The 12,423-nt window shown below is 47.3% G+C and overlaps 1 protein-coding gene across 5 annotated transcripts in view; it reads left to right on the top strand.

Annotated features, from left to right (window-relative positions):
- The window catches only part of LOC114022071 (C-C motif chemokine 22), a 31,395-nt gene that overhangs the window by 4,585 nt on the left and 14,387 nt on the right, over positions 1 to 12,423 (top strand). For 4 of the 5 annotated variants that reach the window (XR_006285237.1, XM_037877841.2, XM_043526326.1 and 1 more), the window contains exon 4: positions 494 to 548. The exons of the other annotated variant lie outside the window; for it this stretch is intronic. Coding sequence is in view for 3 of the 4 variants with exons in the window: in XM_037877841.2 (XP_037733769.2) it covers positions 494 to 548 (55 nt within the window). In the remaining variant the exon portion in view is untranslated. The remainder of the gene's footprint in view (positions 1 to 493; positions 549 to 12,423) is intronic. 5 annotated transcript variants of the gene reach the window in all.

Raw genomic sequence — 12,423 nt, 5'->3', positions numbered from 1 at the left:
GGTTGGGAGCAGTAAGGCTGATTGGCAATCCTTGAGTAGCTTCTTGGCTAGGTTCATACCTGGAGCCCACCCATCCCCTGCCCTTCCCAGTGATTTAAAGAGTTTGATAGGTAACCATGCAGAAGTGGCCGCAGCCTTTGAAAGGGGACCCTGAGACAAAAAGGGTTTCAAAGTGCCCCAGGCCCTCTCTGAGTATCTCAGCCTCATCAGGGAGGGTGTCCCGTGTCGGAGCAGCTCAAAGTATTTCAGAGGGCAAAGATTGCAACATCTTAGGACACGCCCTTGTCAGGTTCTCCGGGCTGAGAGATGAGTAACAGCCTCGCTGGAATTTCCCCTCCCTGGGCTGTATTTTCCTAGCTGTCAGGTGAACAGATCCATTGTCACGCCTATCTCCATGCTAATGCGGCGAGCTGGCAGCTCACCCGTTTAGGTAGCACAGGTGGGGCAGGCAAAGGTCAGAATTCATTTTAAGAGCTGATTATTTTTCTTACAGGACAGAAAGTGACATATTACTGGAATTGGGGGTCAATCCAATTTGTCTGGAGCAGGTAAAGCTCAGATCATCAGAGAGCCAAGATATGTGTTCCCTCCCCACTCCAGCAGGTGTTACCCTCAGCCACCTAACCAGGATGTGCTCCCCACTGCAGCTGGCCTAGTCATCCACAGCTCTGCCTCTGGGGTACCTCTCCCCTCCACAGCTGTCATAACAGCCTTCTCCCGTCTTTAGTAGCAGAAGCACTAGCAAGACATATGGGGTCACATTCTTGGCCCCAGCATGGCTAGTCTACGTTGGCTTGCCTGGCTAGTGCTGGGATCCCCAGGTGGCATAGAGCCAGCATAGCAGGGCGGGGCAGTGGCCAAAGAACGTTATGCCAGCTCTGTGCTCCAAAGGGATCACCGTACCCTGGGGTAAACATCTCAGCTGGTTCTAAGGCCAGATCCTGCTGGAAGTGTGGGGAAAGCAGCCCCACTACCCCTGCAAATCTGGTGCTATATGTTTAGAGCAGAGGTTCCCAAATGGCTTTTGCTGTGCCCCTGTGACATACCCAGGGAAGAACCCAGACTTATGAGTAGCTGCCCTCTAACCTGGGGAGCCCTTTACACTGCTTTGAGGTTGTAGCCTCCACTCTGGGCTATTCACAAACTGCATCCAGCCTGCGAGTCCCAGCCAGCCACACCTTGTTCTCTTACCAGCATTGGTTATACTGCAGGGTGACCCCAACACACCCCCAGTCCTAGATTTCCCCCCAGAAATGTGTGTCTTGTGCTGCCCAGCCCTCTCCTGGACAATACAGATTCATCTAAAGTCTGTGTTTCTTTCATGGAAATAATATCCGCATTTTGTAACCCAAATGGCGTTTCCCAGACACTTCCATTTAAACACGCTGGATTAGATAAAACAATAAACCAAGTTTTTTAACTACAATTAAGTGAGTACAAGTAATGAGGCATAAAAGTCAGAAATGGTACAGGAAAGATAAAGATGAAATGTAACTAGTGCCTAACTTAAACTCTTAAATTCAAAGCAAAGGTTTTCTCACCACATGCTCTGAACAGTCTTCCCAAACTTCTTAGCTCAGGACCCCTTCTTCTGTTTAATGGCTGCTTCCTTCGTCCCTTCTCGTGCAATGAATTGATGGGCAGACAGAGAGAAGGGAGTTCCTGGGGGTGTCCCCCTTTTTATAGTGTCGTCATTTCCCCCCTGGGAAAACATTTCCAGCTGAGATTCAGGAGACAGAGGGTCTCCTGCTGCTCTTCCTCATTTGTAGGCCTTCTTTTGTTTCCCTTCCTGCTTGATGACCTTGTTTGCTGCTTACATGCAAATTAAGCAGAGTCCACCATGGGTGGCTGGTATCATAGGCTGGGGGAAGCTGTGCCTCCCCAAATAGCCAGGTGTGGCCCTGCCCATGCTCCTCCCCCAGGCCCTCCTCTACGGTTCCCCCTGTGTGGTGGCCAAGACTCGGGTTGGGGCCGCACAGCCCATCCTCCCAGTGCTCCGGGCCTGGGGCCGCGCAGCCCACCCTCCCGGCGCTCTGGGGGGTGGGGCTAGCCTGGGGCAGGGGCTGGTGGGCGCGATGCATGGCCTCTGGGCTCTGGCGGGGGGGCTGGGGCCTCGGGCGGAAGGGGCAGGGCTGGGGGCTAGCCTCCCCCAGATGGCGGTTCACGCGTGTCCATGGAGCCCACGTTCCTTTGGTTGAGCCAGACCTGTTTGCCAAGCTCCGTTTGGAGCGTGTGTTAAGAGCACTTGACAGTGGAATCCTATTGCCTCTCATACTATGTTGCTACACATATTTTATCAGGACAAAGTGGACCAGCTGAATGATGACTTTTCAGCTGATACCTTACAAGGCATACTCTGTACAAAGATTATTACAACCGGATCGGGTGTGGACACGGGTACAGTCTATCATAGCCCCCTCCTCCACGGGAGTCACATAGGAGGGCTGCCCCTCACCCATCCAGCCAGAAAGTGACTCACTGAGGGGAGTGGGCAGCTCACGTCCATGGTGGTGGCAGGACCTGGCTGGCTCCATCCCCACAGTGTGGCGTGAGTGGACCAGGCCTTCTCGCCCTCTCCCCCTGAGCCTCTCACTTACACAGGCTCTAGGGCTTTAAAATACGTTGGGCTGTGGCCAGCTGTGTGTTTGGGCCAGGGCAGGGCAGCAGCCAGGAGTGTGCACAAGGAGTCCCCAGCAGCCATTGGGGGGTGTGTGTGTGTGTGCGCGCGTGCGCGCGCCTCTCCACAGTTTGAAAACCGATGGTTTAGAAGAGAAATGTTCTTCCTTTGTTGTTAATGCTCTTTGACATCAACAAAGTTTTCCAACGTAATTTATTTTGCACTAGTCGCTTGTAGCTTGGATGATGCCACAAAATGAATCAGTTTCACTTTTGGGGATAGTCCCTTTCCCTGTCTGCTTTTCAGGCATTCGTACAATGGGGCGTCTGTGTTGCCAGTATTTCAGAGAAATGTGTAGAACAAAAGGAAAAATCCCCCAGCTTCCACCAGTATTTAGGCAGCGGTGGTGGTTAAATCCTACACTCATTTCTATAGCTGTTAGGTTCTATAGACCAGGGGTGGCCAAACTTACTGACCCTCCGAGCCACATACAATAATCTTCAGAAGTTTGAGAGCCACAAGGCACTCACAGTGTTCCCCGAGCCGCCTCCCTCCTTGCAGGGCAGAAGCCCTTAACCCCATCAGCCTGCCACAGGGCAGAAGCCCCAAGCTCCCTCCCCGACTCTGGTAGGTGGAGAATGGAGGGAGAGGTGGGGGGGGGGGGGCGGGCTCCGTGAGCTGCACTTTAACTGTAAAAGAGCCTCATGCGAGCCGCGGTTTGGCCACCCCTGCTATAGATGCTTGTTTTTGGGAAGTCTGAATTTGGGACCTACTTTGACCTGATGGTGTCCCCTTAACTAGTCATGGAAAATACTCTTTGGAAACTCTCTGGACGTCTTGGGAAGTTCCAGAACTTGTGCTTTCCTCTTTGGTGGGGGGGGGGCGATGGGGGTAAAATGAGCCTTGCAATGCCTGACATCAGTATCCTGAGAGAGGAAATGAGTGCAATAGGATCTGTTCCAAAGCACGCCATAGATGGAAATAGGAGTCACCGCGCTCCAGAGTCCAGTGCACATTCACAATTCACCTTAGAAGGGATTCTGTTACTTCCCACCGCTGCCACCTGACCTGATGTACAGTCTCAACCCCAGTGCGTCTATTCTAAAGGTCCCCGTGAGGCCCAAGTGGGATAGGATATAAAATGTTTTGGTGATGCAAAATTGAGACAGGAGGGGATAGAGGGGCGGCTCAGGGATGATGTTATAAGGCTGAAAGATTTGATGGTGCTGCAAATAAAAGTTGAGTGGTAGTGTGCAAACTGATGTGAGATGACAGTGATAGACAGTTCAAATAGTTTGGAAACTCAGCTTGTTAATAATTAGACTCCTCGCTGCCAGGGGTGATTTAGACGTGATTTGAGTCCGTGACTGCTCCTGCTCTTTTCAGTGCCCACATCCCCTTTGAAAGTGAGACATTTGGATTCAGGAAGGGAATTGCTTCCTATTATTCTTGTTCAGCATTAATTAAAGGGCGGCCCTGGGAAGTTTCTTCATCTATCTGCTCCTTGCACTTTGTTATCTGGCACCTCATTGTCATTCCAGAGCTTGCATGGAATGTGGCGTGTGTTGTTTTTAAGAGACCTTAGAAATAGAAAGTCTCATGTTTGGTAAGGGCGGAAAAATGGCTCTACTGATAAACTGTAGATGATTGAAACTGAGGAGGAAATGAAAACCCTAAATGGAACTTTCTTCCTATTGATGCAGTTTGTTTACCTATTTCACTTTCTAACCTGTTGTTACACTCAGTTTCACTTTCTCTTTCTGCCCAGATTCACTTCCTGGTTCCCGTGCAGGTTGTGGGCTCTGCAGTATTTGCAAATCAGACACTGGGGGGCGGGGGGGGGCAGTGTTAAATCCACAAATTTACTTGCATCCCTTGAATTTTTTTTCCCAAAAAACATCAGGAAAATGTTCCTAGGAATATTACTTTGTAAAGTTAATTTTTGCAGAACAACATTTGGGCCAGAAATACTCAGTGCTGCCCCCTGAAGGCTGTGGTGGAAGCTGATTCAGCATGTGGCATGGTTGTGTTACAGAGTCATGCAGTAACATGGAGCTCTTGGTCAAGCTGGTGTGCAATCGTGAGCTAGTTAATTCTCCCAACACCAGTGAGGTCAGTCAACACCGTCGCCTTTTTAACGGGTGGAGAAGCAGAGGCCTATGGACATTGCTTGAGCTGTGCAGCAAGTCACTGTGGCTGAGTTGGGATACAAACCTGAGATCATTTTGTTTGTAATTCCATGCACCGTCCACTAGATCCGTTGCCTTCTAAGAGGCTATTGTTACCGCGGATGAAGATAGTAATGCATACCATGCACGGGATCCAGTTTTGTCCTTTAGGGTGACCGTCTGTCCCTTATTTTAAGATGTCGTGAAATGTATTAAAAGTGATCTTAAGTACCATTTTAAACAGTACAATTAAGCTGATGATAATTGCACTGTATCCTTGAGGGCAGTAGAAATGTACAGGTGAGAGAAAAATGCCTGATATGCTAAAGGAAATGGGATCTCCCCAAAATGTCCCTTAAAATGAGACATTGCTCCTTATTTTCCTTGTGGTTTTCCCCCTTATTTCCATCCAGCAAAGATGGTCACTCAGGGGTCCTCCTGAACCCATTTTCACTCTCTGGAAGGGATGAAAGGCAGAGCATGGCTTTCTCTCTCACCTTGTCAGTTTCACAGCATTCCAGGTCCTCTGGGGACACGGAGGGCGCAGGGCAAGATTTTCCTGTTAGCTGTTGGAATGGCTGTATTCCTTAGAAAGGCAGCTTTGTTGGGTTCTTCCATTTACTACTTCATTAGCTCCCCCCCCCCCCCCGCCCCCACAGCCTTTGTTACTAATCAGAGGAGTCACTCAGTGCTCTGTGAAGGGTGGCCATGCTCATTCAGAGATCTCCTCTGGACAGACTAGCTCCCTTCCTTCAGAAGTGACATGGTTAATAGAAATGCTCCTGGAGTGATGTACATTTCAGTGCACGTACTATCAGCACATCAGACTTTCCCAGCGCATGGAAAGAGCATTGGGGGTCCATTTCTTTGCAAACCACTGAAGCTCAGTGTTTATATACAAGTTCCAACCGAAAATATAAGTAAGCAAAACCCTTTCCCTTTGCCTTCCATTCTGTGACCATCCGGTGTCATAGTCAAGCTGTTAGGGAATGGGTCATTTGCTAAGAGGGCCCAGGACTGGAACGTCTTACCTGAAATGCCACCATCCTCACACACTTTGGGGGTTCAGATAAAATGAGACCTGGATCCAAATCCGTCCTGGATCTGGTTTTATAAAATCCATGATGGGGATTTTCGCAAACCCAAGCCCACTTTTGGCCATTGCCGATCAGTTCCTTGGGTGTAGTAATATATGTATGCTCCCAATAGCAAGGCTGAGAGGGGAAGTCAGCACATGGTTAGCTTATTCTACCAGCCAGATTTAAAGAGGAGTCCTATTCATGAGGTAGCACCAGCCACCATCAACTATCATTGACCTCATGATGCTTCTACCGATAGCATGCACTGATACTGCCAAGTGGGGAACTGTCTGATCAGCTGCTGAACATTATCCTTGGACTAAAATGTCAATACACTTCTCTTGCTGGTGGTAATTATGCAAATGAAGAAGCAACCAGATCTGGTGAGAAAGAGGTGAGAGGGAATGCCCCACTGTAAGAAGTTGAAATCCCACTGCGTTAACACCATTACCAAAGCAATGCTTGGAGATGATAGCAAATCCAAACAATAAATCTAACATTGTTAATCTAATCTAATAAATCTAACACCAGGGCCTGATGAAATGCATCCTAGAATACTCAAGGAGCTGACTGAGGAGCTATCTGAACCATTAGCGATTATCTTTGAAAAGTCATGGAAGACGCGCGAGATTCCAGAGGACGGGAAGAGAGCAAATATAGTGCCCATCTATAAAAAGGGAAATAAGATCAACCCAGGGAATTACAGACCAGTAATCTACAGTATTGGCCAAAGCTTTGCCCAGATCTCTGCTACTGAGGAATGGACCCCAAACACACTCAGCCTCAGACATCCCTAAAAATCCCCTATCCGGTTTGTGGGAATTTCCCGAAGATTTTTGTCGGCGGGAATCTCTCACAGTCCTCCTGGGTGTCCCCATGTGAGCAATTCAAACACGCTTCTCAGCTGGTGTACATATCCAATTATTTTACCTGAACTATGTCAATTCATGAGAGATGAGGGTCCGGCTGCAGTTTTCAAGGAACAAGGCTTAACAAGGAACAACGCCTTCTAAATATTACTGGGGAGACAGAGTTTGAAAGCATGAGTGTAACTGGGACTTTCCTCTCTTAAAAGCGGGGGGATAACCAGACTCAGTGACTCTCCATGGCCACCCCCTTATTTCCGCAGAGCATGGAACCCATTCTCATGTCCACACCCTGCCTTCCTTCCTTTCTGAGCATTCAAAGGTAGCCTGCCAACTAAGCTGCACACATCCCCCCAGTACTACTAATGGGAGCCGAATGCCCCTTGTGACGCTGGCAGACCAGGTGCCAGTTCGTGCCAAGGTCCTCATGACTTAACGGAACATTGACCAACACTCAGCTGGAACCAGTCCAGTTCCCTTGTATGCTAGTATCGTTAAAATGGGTATTAGAGTTAGAAGAACGTATTTAGGGTTTAGACTCTGTTGAACACATGGGAGTTGCTACCTGCATGTGTCCCACCCTGTAAGGGATTTGAGCATTTGTACTGTGAGCCCGTGTGACCATGTAAATCACCAGACAGGAGAGAGACACTGACTAGTGTGAAGTGCTGGTCTCCAACCAAAGGTGTTAGGTCCTGCCCCACAGGAAATGTCTTTTAACACCAGATGGGCTATTTGTGGGACATAAAAGAGGACAAAAGACCGTTGTTCTGCTATTCCCCCTTCTCCCTCATGAAGATGAGTCGTGCAAGTGGATTCCTCCTGTCAGCTGAATTTGCAGCTCTGGGGATGGGGTGGGGATTAAAAAACCCCTAACAAGAAGAAACTGTCTCTCTATGGTGCTTGGACTCAGGGGGGAGGGGAGGGCAGACAAGGTTTTCTAGGCAGAAGCAAGAGTCCTCAGCTATTTAGCCTGGGGTAGCCCTAAAGGACATACAGAACTTGCTTATTAAAGCTTCTATTACCTTTTGAAACTGAAGATCAGAACTCATTTGTGCGTGTATGTTTACTTCCTTCAGCTCTCTTGTTTCCTTTTCATAGTATTTAATAAATCTGTACATAGTTTACTGTAGGTTTGGCTACAAGCATTCTCTTTGGGTGTGACATTTGATGTGCAATTGACCTGGCATAGGTGGCTGGTCCTTTGGGACTGGGAGTAAGCTGAATATTGCTGTGATTCTTGGTTTAAGCAACCATCTATCATAAAGGCAGGCTCACTGGGTGGAGAGACAGATTGGAACACCCAAGGAGACTGACTGTGACTCCATGTTACGGCTGTTTTAGTGCTGGAAGAACTTACATTTGCTAATTGGTGGGTGAAATCTAAGCATAGATCTCACAGCCATTTGGGGTAGGTGCCCTGCTTCCTAACAGTCTGCTCTGAGGTTGCTTCTCATGCTTGAGTCACGGCAAACAGCTTGACAGCCTCGCAGCTAGCCTCGGGGGAATTCAGCCTGGGCCCAAACCAAAACTGAAACGAGGACTGACCCCCTCAAACTCAATACTCAGATCCAAACATCCCTGAACTCCAGAGAGGCTCAGTCCTAGATCTGATCATCGTAGCTTGCTTCTGTATGTATCTATAATGGTCCGAACCAAATCCCTTGTTCTGAACACTCCTGAATACATAGGAGAAGGTTGAATCTGCCCTGGGCTCATCTCTAGAATAGAGTACCAGCCCCAACCCATTCTGGGCACTAAGGGGAAACCCATCAGCTAGAAAAATGTCATTGATCTCACATGTTAGGCACATATCTGGTGGATGGAGATGCTGGAAGCCCTTTTTCTGTATCACATAGTGTTTAAACATCAGGCATCCAATCTGAAAAAAATCATAATTACAAAAATGACCATAACTCCTAAACACATAATTTAATTTGGACCAAAACTGGCAAAAAGCTTCTAAATATTATTGATAATGCAACTATGTACTCAAAAGAGTAGTGTTTGGGGAAATATTTAGCCCCAGGTGATATATTTTATGCATTTTCGTTTACCTTTTTGTCTTCGGTTAAAGCAAAAGTCTGCAGTCACACGACAGTATGAATTTGTTTGTACTATGTAATCCATCCAGATATTTGTCATTATCTGTAGAAAGGACTGATATGAGAAAAGTTTTTCCGTCTGCTCTTTGACATTTTATTAATATTGGCTACTCTCCAGTGATTCCCTCACTGACAACTGATGTTAATACGGTGTAGACCAGGGTGAAATATTTTCACGATATGTTCCACTTTTTGGGCCAAGACTGGTCCAATGTTGTGTATGATGAAGCAATTTACTGCAAAGCACAGTTGATGAAATGGAGGAATCAAAATGAATTTGACAATGACCACCTTGAGATGGGAGGCATGTATTGTGCAGCAAATGCCATGGGTGATAGAGGCAGTGTGATGCAGGAAAGTGGGTTGGAAGACATCTGTGTGGAAGCCAACATCTATGGTGCTTCTGTCATCAGCCATGCTCTAAGAGGAAAAGCATGTATCTGTGGTGTTAGAATCCACAAACTGATGAATGAGACAATGAATCACTTGAAGTGGATGGCACTTGGCAATTCCATGAACAAGGATGTTCTCCCAGATGTGACGAGAAGCATCTTGGAGAAAGCTTGACCATGCATTGAAGCGTGTGAAGATGCAGAAAAGGCATACAGAGAAAACAGACTGGAAGCACAGTATGCACTGAACGGCACCCAGTCACGCCACCAGCTCCTGGATGCCTTCGTTACCCAAGGAAAAACCTGTTCAGATACCTTTCTGTTCTGGGAAAACTCTGTCACTGATTTCTCCCAACTCCTGGTGGATGACATAGCAAAAAGAGATGATAAGTCCATGGAGCTTGAGACATTTGCAGAGATGACTCCACTTGACTTCCAGTGTCGTCATGTGAATTATGCTGGATGGAGTAAATGTAGATGTGTAAATATAGCAGAAGCCAGACCTCTGGAGGAGGAGAAGCCAGCTATATATCATGCCCTAGCTCAGGGATCAGCAACCTGCGGCACGCGTACCAAAGGCAGCACGCGAGCTGATTTTTACTGACACCCTGCTGCCAGCTGGGGTCCCGGCCGCCAGCCCCACTCAGCCCGCCGCTGGTCTGGGGTTCTGTCCTCCAGCCCCGCTCAGCCCGCTGACGGTCTGGAGTTCCGGCCACCGGCCCCTTGCCAGCCAGGGTCCTGGCCATTGGCCCTGCTCAGCCTGCTGCCAGCCTGGGATACCAGCTGCCGGCCCCGCTCACCTCGCTGCTGGTCTGGGGTTCCAGCCGCCCAGCCCCCTGCCAGCTGGGGTCCTGGCCACCAGCCCGCTCAGCCCACTGCCAGTCTGGGGTTCCATCAGGGGGCCCCTGTAAATGTAAAATTTATTACTGGCATGCGAAACCTTAAATTAATGAAGACTTGGCACACCACTTCTCCAAGGTTGCCGACCCTTGCCTTGGCTGATAGTCAGGGAGCAGTCTACCAGACTGCCAGACCTTTGCTGGTGTATGGATAACAAAACAGATGTGTGGCCGTCAGCCACAAAGCTCCGCAAAGCAGCTACCACAAAGTGCATGGCTTCAGATGAAACTGGAATTATAAAAATGGTGACTGAAGGAATGACGAATCCTTTTAGCACGGCAACTGGAACGAGGCCAGAGAACAGCCAGCCGTTTATGAACATTGCAGTGTCTACTGGGGCCTCACCTGAAACTGAGGCAACTTTGTGCATGATAAGAAAGAATGGAACACAAGAAATCAAGCAGTTTGGAACCGGCAGGCTGCAAAGGGGTGAGATAGACCACTTTGATCCCATGAAGGGCATAATGTCAAATCCATAAGCACCATCTCCGTGGGTGCTTCAGGGCTGGGGTCCATGAAATGTTACAGGAGGTTCTCGGGGGGAAAAAATTCTCTAATGGTGGACAGAGCTGTCCCTCGGGACCCCAGGCAGCATGGGCCAGCAGCCCGGAGCCTCTGGACTTCCAAGAGCTAAGCAGATCAAAGCAAGCATATCTATCACACTGAGGAGATTTAAACTTCAAGACTCCGTATAAGAAATGGAAAGGGAGGTGGATATTTTTTGCTGTTTTTAAAATTAAATAGGCAGCTAGTGTTGTTTTCAAAATTATTATGAAGAACAAGTTTAAGCTTTGTTGTAACGTGCATTGTTTGCTTGGACTGCTCAAGACCTGAATGCTTGTGCAGGAGGATCTTTTTGAGTTGGCTTCTTAAATACCTTCATGCTGTTTCACATCTGATATTCCTTGAGGAAACATAGGAGCCTTGTCTTATAACAGGCTTATTCAAAGTGATACAAGCTACGAAAGTGAGATTTTGGAAGAGTGTTGCCAGTTTCATAATGTAATAAAAATACTGTAATGATAAATAATAATAATAAATAGTGTGTAATAAGCATGTCATAAAAACAAATTTTATATTTCCAAGATCACTGCTTTTATTTTATGTTCAGGTAAAGGAGAAAATCCTGGAAATATTCCTTCATTTTTAGGAGGGGGTTCGCGAGACTTGACATTTTAGTGAAAGGGGTTCACAGGTTGTTAAAGTTTGGGAACCACTGAGTTAGGGTAACCCGCAAGCTAGAAAAATTTCATTGCATATCTGGATGGATGTAGCTGCTGGAATTGGTGCAGTTTTTTTTCATATCATGTAATGTTTAAATGTTATCTGGCATCCAAGCTGGAAAAACAAATAAACTTCCCCAAAGGGCCATGACTCATAGAAACACAATTTAATGTTGACCAAAACTGGCAGAAAGCTTCTAAATACAGCTGATAATGCAACTATGTACTCAAAATAGCAGTGTTTTGTTAAGTCTGAGAAATACTGATTGGGTTTTGATTTGAGTGGAGTGGAAACATGGGCCTGATTGTCTGGGGAAAAACGGCGTACTTAGTTTTGGTCAGTTGTTTATTTTGCGTTAAATAGTCTGTGTGTTTTGTTTTCTCTGCATGTGAAAATGACTAATTTAAAAATATAATACTGTACAGTCTCTGATTTAAAGTAATTAGCTACTGATATTATTTAACTAGTAATTTTTGCCTAGAAGTTTGCATTTGCTTATTGGTATGTATGTATGTATGTATGAATTGGCTTAGCTTTTTTCCCTATTGATTTTCTGTGAATAAATGTTGCCCCAGTGAGCTGCAAGAGACGGAGTTTAAAACCGATCTGTCTGTATATATTTTCATTCTCCTTTTGAGGATAACAGAGATAAAACACACGTTTAAATGCGTATTGTTAAAAAAATAACTCCGTAGGTGTGCCCACAAGATGGCTAGCGCAGCCCCCACCCTCAATTTTGTGTCTGCCCACTTCAGCCCCGACACCGGGAAGAAGCTGGAGCTGTCCCTGCCCTAAGGTGAGTGCCCATGCCACTCAACAATGGGCTGTTCTGTGAGGGGCTGTTGCACTTTTAATTAAATATGGATCGGGGCCAAAGAAAACGTGAATGGGTATTGTGTCCCCACTGGTTCAGATGGTCAACCAGGTGGTGGGATACCCCAGTTCAAACCCCTCCTTTGTAAAGGGGTTTGAACAGGGGTCTCCCTGCTCCCAGGGAGGGTCAGAGGTGGGTGATCCCTCTCCAGATCCCCTCTCTGTCCCAAGAAGGCAACGGCCTCCGGAGAGCAAGAGG

This window comes from Chelonia mydas, chromosome 12 (genome assembly GCF_015237465.2).
Source record: "Chelonia mydas isolate rCheMyd1 chromosome 12, rCheMyd1.pri.v2, whole genome shotgun sequence".
In the NCBI taxonomy this organism is placed as follows: Eukaryota; Metazoa; Chordata; order Testudines; family Cheloniidae; genus Chelonia; species Chelonia mydas.
This window is presented reverse-complemented; position numbering and strand designations above follow the sequence as displayed.